We start from the raw sequence: 5,584 nt of genomic DNA on the forward strand, positions 1-5,584 counted from the left end.
CATCTGTCTAAGCTTTTGAAATGACACATAACAACAACAAATCTACATCCAAGATAGATGCGAACAATTCAGACCGTTGGATAGATGGTTAAAATCCATATATATAACTCCACTGGAATGGCAAAGGGTGACATCTCAGCTCGAAAGAGAGGGCGGCCAAGGGGGAATTACAGATGGGGTGGGGACTTGGGAGTTCGTTGGGGGAGGCAAACATTGATATGGGACCGAGTTTTTCTTCAGCCGCGGTCTAAGGGGACCGACACCTTACAGAGTCCCAGTATCCATTCATAAATAGGAGACAGATTTTTATGACCATTATGGAACGCTGATTCTTCACCGTGTGGGCGTGTGGTGAAGAAAAATTTCCTTCACTATGTGTAAAACCTCTTCTCAAATACTAATCTCAAATTTTAATATGCTTCCTACCAAAATTATTATTATAAAAAAAAAAATTCCCTACAATAATAGGTCTTCTTTGCCATCTGACCAACTCGAATTGTACTAAAACCGAGCATATAGGGAGGGAATCTTGAATTCAACCAATCCGCACAAATATTTGATGTATGGTGCTTTCCCTTATAGATCATCCAAGCCTAGATTTTCAAAAACTCTGTTCATGGAACTCGGGGTCCAGCTGGAATTTTATTGGTGATCTGTTCATTGAGCGGGGAGCAATTCATTGCTTTCTCGTAATATCTGACCACAGGACAAGGACCTATATCCCTGTTTATCGTGAGGGAATATGGTTGCCAATCAGTGGCCCAACTTGCGATGTATATCCCTGTTTATCGATGTCATCTGCCGATAACTGCGATATACAGAGCTTGCTTCCGCTAGGGCTAGGCCACAGGACTATTCCATTCTCAATCCTTGACAGGGGCATCTCCTCACTCATCTCCTGTACCTGAATGCGTAAGAGAATCATTTTCCATTTTCACAGATCAAACTTTATAATCAAACATTCCTCGTAACAGGGATTGGTACTCCATGTTCGGTAATACATTTTAGTTTTAGTTTTACCCAGAGAAAAGAAAGGAGTATGATAGCAGCTGCAAGTTGGAGCATTTATGCCCACTCCTCAAATGTCCATGGGAGATCAATTCATGTCACGACAATCTGCAACTCACTTACAGTATAAAGGGTTAACCATGGTGACAGACCCAGAAAGGATTCCTATTTCCTGTTCCACTTCATCATGAGTGAAAACGATATTGCGAGACAAGTTCTTGAATTCATCCAAGAATGTCTTATAAGAATACAACTCAAGGGATTATGCATAGAAAAGCTGAACATACATACACTGAGCTGAAGAAATTAGCTGACTTACAGGAAGGAAAAAAATATAGCTACGTATAGATTCATACATAAGGCAATGAAGTGGAAAATAATTTGGTGCCTGAAGCTGCTTCTTTAGCTCCGGTACCTGGACTCTTGGGAGTACATTGAGGTCAGGTAGCTCACATGCTTTGAAGTTCTACCCCCTGCAAACTTGCATACTTCTCTTTCTTCTCCGGGGGGAAAACATCTGCGAGCGAGTTTGAACAACCATATTGCTTCAATAGCTTCAATAAACAATTTCTTAATTACTGGACATTCTCTTCTTCTTTCTCATTCCTTGATATGTACAGTGATTAAAGAGCTGCCTTCTACAGTTCTGTCTCTTTCCCCAATGATACTAGAACTACAAATCGACCAAAGGATTGATAGAGAACACCGTTAGCTGAAGAAGCAAAAAACAAAAGGGGAGGAGGGGGGGGGGGGGGGACTTTTTCTTGACTGGTCTCCAGCCTTCCCCACCCAGCACCGAAGTTCAAATCACCATCTCGGAATCCCACCGTTGTCTTCCGCGGTCCAAGCGCTGCTGTTGCTGCGCCTTCGCGATGTTCTATTGAAAACCGAACTAGGTCGACTTCTGCGGGTAGCCGCAGATTCTGGAATCGAAGGAGAAGACGAAGGTCTAAGCCTCCCAAAGAAAGACAAGAAATTGCGGAAAACCCGCCCCAATCCCCCACTCTCTCTTGTTCTGCTTCCCCGGGAGGTCCATGAAATCCTCCTTGGTGCTCCTCCAGTGTTGAACCCACCGTCCATTTCTGTATAAACAACGGGAAGCTCACGTTCAGCAGCTCGTCTACCCCCAGAAAACCTCCCAACGGCAAATCCACCACCAGGGAGCCTCCATATGGTCAAACCCACCGTGTCTTCGTCCGCCACAGCCGGAGATTGTTCATCTTGGCTTGCATCAGACTCGCCTGAGTTTCTGCCACGGACATCCGAAGGCAATTCGTGGCGGCAAACAGGGCAAGAATTTCTAAGAGAAAGCCAAGGGAGGATGCAATCGGGATGGTAAATGTGCTTACAAGGCATCTCACGGGCCTCTGAACCGAGCTCAAAAGGTTCCTTACAGACGGCACAGTGGGATTCAGTGACGACATGGCTGGCAACGATCTCGATTGTGGGCATGGACTCAACGGCAGCCTTGGAAGCCGGGGGATGCTCGCAGCGGCCAACCCCGTTGACCTCGATCTGGGCCAGCTGATCGAGCAGGCGGTCAAAGCCTGATCCCATCAAGAAATCTGACATGCTAGCAGGCAGCGGACGGAGGCCTGAACCAGCACCGTCATCGTAGTACAGCTCAAAGCTTCCCCTCTCGCCACCGCCGCCGCCACCATCAACACTACCTTCGGCGCCACTGCCATCGGCAGAGCCTCTGAGGACAATAACAGGATTAAAAGGTGAACGCTCACCTCCATTCCTTCGGCTTCGGCGTGAACCTAGATAGGTGTTCTGATCAGAAGGCGGTCGATTACCGAGCATGTACATGGCAGCTGAAGGGAACCGTCCGCGTCGAGCCTCCGGATGTCCAGCCCGGGGAGGGTTTTCGATCTCTTCAACAAATCCCCCTTCACAATCTGGGCAAACGATGGGATCTCGGCCCCAAACCCTGACTAATCGACTGCATCTGTAGCACCAGTAAGAAGACCCAGCCGAAGACATCTGAGTTCTGTATGCAAACCCTAGCAATCTCCTTCGGTGTTTACAAACCTTCAAAATAGCGTTTTATCGTTGGGCAACAACCTCAAACAATGGGAACAATAGTGGAGTACGAGAACTACTTCAAATACCGGAATTCCCAACTCCCAACAGATCTGAGAAAAGAGACTTAGAATCCCTAACTTTCCTCAACAATCTGAGCCACCAAAGAAAGAAATCAGACAGAGAATTCCAGGTCAATAGCCCGAAATCAGGGTCTCAAGTACAAGAAGACAAAGAAAAAACCCTAAATTTCGCTTTTTTTTCTCACCGATCCAGTAGAAATTCAATCCCAATTCTCTAAGAAACCATGAAAGAGATCCTTCAAACCAAAAAAAATATAAAACCTCGCTAAATAGTCTGCAGATTTACAGATCCAGCAGTAAAGAAACTAAGGAAGAAGCAGGAGAGAGGGAGGAGGAGACAGGTCTGCTATGGAGAAATCAAGTAAAAGACGGGGAGAGGATTTTAAGGGTCGCGTGGAAGTCTCAACAGTGAAAACGCGTGCTTTTTCGTGTTAGCGTGTTAAGAACGCTTTCACGCTTAACACGCGCGAGATGAAAAGAGCACACTAACGTTAGAGACACGTGGTAATCTGTTACTGGATGGAGAGTTAACGGTGTTAGAGGGGAGTAGCATATCATAGACGTAGATGGGTCAACCTTCCGTCAAATGAAGCTGCTAGGAAGGAGAGGAGCGGACCAGAGCGTGACGCGCCGATGGGATGCCCATCATGGCATCATATCATAATTCTCTAATCAATAAGCTGGCGAAGTAAGACTCGAGTCGACTAAAAAGACGTAAGAGTTTTATTAAATCGCCGTGTCATTACCTTCACAGAAAATCGCCGAGTTATTCAATGTTCGGCCATTCATCGGCGCATGGCAAATTTACAAGTTTTAATATTTCTATTGCCTCGCTGGAAAATGCTTAATAATATACAATAACCATTTAATTAATGGATTATATAAGACTAGTTGGTTGTATAGTTTGTATTCCCATCACTGTAGTGGGACCCACGACAATACCCTGATAGATCCCACACTAGTCGTTTTTGTGGAAATGCGTTGTTGGGTGAGTTGGATTTCTCTGCACGTACGTGGATCGTTAGAATATGTCATGTTTTTTTGTTATTTTTAATGTAATTTAAGGTATAAGAGGGCTTTTTGGGCAAGAGGTAGCTCATTGGGCCTCTAGACTCGAAAATTTATACTCTCAAGTGTGGTTCTCTGTCCAGTGCACCACACTTAAAAAATCCAACAAGAAAAACATTGACAGTAGCATCTTTTTATCCTTTCAATTGTTGGGTGGATGGTTGGATTCTTAAGGGTAGTGCACTGGCCAGTGCACTGCACTTAAGAGGATGAAAATCCCTCTAGAGCCTGCACTGTGTGCTGGCCAATGTGAGTATCATAGGGATGGAGAGGAGTTGGGATTTTTGCCTTTACATGGGGGCATGGTCATTCTTTTGCACATTTTTGTTCCTTGATTGAAGAATCATGCGAGCCACGCGACCAGGTAACATTTTTTCCCTTTTTTTTAAACAAAGTATTTATAAAAGTAAAAATAAAAATCTTGGCATACGAGAAGAGCATACTAAGTGCGTGATGGACAAAAGAACAGTAGGAGGAAGTAATTCTGGTGGTCAAGCCAAGTTTGATTTCAAAATTCGGCTTAAAATCGGTGGAATCAGCCGTCTCGTTATCCCAATTCCCAATTCCAGTTATGTATGATTCCTGTAACTTTTTTTAAAGACTGGGTTTTTCACCTCTAACCCGATTTGTCATATTATGTGTTATTAATATGCTTTTTCTATTTCAATACATAAACATTTATAAACAGTTTAATTACAAATTATATGTTCAAGAAAATTGTAAAAAATTTGCATGGTTAAATGACCAATGTCCTAAGCAATTCAATTTATCAAATTTTGATAATCAATCCAAACTTTTATGTTGCGATTTCCAAATTTTTTACATTTTAAAATCATTGGAGCAATCCCATTGTTTTTGGTTCCTATGCAATCTCGATGTCATCAAACTTCATGGAAACAGTTACAAAACATTTATCATAGGTAATACCGAAGCCCAACATGCTTAAGATATTTGTGAACTAAAACTTCCATCTTACAAATAGTATAGACTCAGCTCCCATTAGGAAGAAGCTCGTGGTATTTAGTTAGGATTAAAGGGGAAGGGCAATGATCCTTAGGATGAGATGGGATATTGGACAATATGTAAATTTGGCATTCATTTATTAATATTACCCATAATTCTTATAGGGTCAGGTCAACATTTGGATATGATACAGTGATTTCTAATAAACCAAACAAAATAACAAGTAAAAGAGAAAACAAAAATGAAGAAAAAAAGACGGATGATAAACCAGATAAATTGAAGAAATTCAGATTTGTGACAGTTGTAGCTTGGAGGTGTTCAGATCTCAAGCTCAAAATTCTTGCTTCCTAAAGTCTTTTAGGCTATGTTTGAATGTTAAGAAAAGAAAAAAATCAATAAAAAAACACATAAATGAGTCATTGACTCATTGAATCATC

General features: G+C 42.7%; 1 protein-coding gene across 1 annotated transcript; it reads right to left on the reverse strand.

Annotated features, from left to right (window-relative positions):
* Positions 1–1,575: 1,575 nt before the first annotated feature.
* Positions 1,576–3,331, reverse strand: LOC122641248 (probable E3 ubiquitin-protein ligase RHC2A). Its single transcript, XM_043834508.1, has one exon. The coding sequence runs from the start codon at positions 2,992–2,994 to the stop codon at positions 1,816–1,818; it is 1,179 nt and encodes a 392-aa protein (XP_043690443.1). The 5' UTR covers positions 2,995–3,331; the 3' UTR covers positions 1,576–1,815.
* Positions 3,332–5,584: the final 2,253 nt, after the last annotated feature.

The sequence above is a fragment of the Telopea speciosissima genome, chromosome 1 (assembly GCF_018873765.1).
Source record: "Telopea speciosissima isolate NSW1024214 ecotype Mountain lineage chromosome 1, Tspe_v1, whole genome shotgun sequence".
In the NCBI taxonomy this organism is placed as follows: Eukaryota; Viridiplantae; Streptophyta; class Magnoliopsida; order Proteales; family Proteaceae; genus Telopea; species Telopea speciosissima.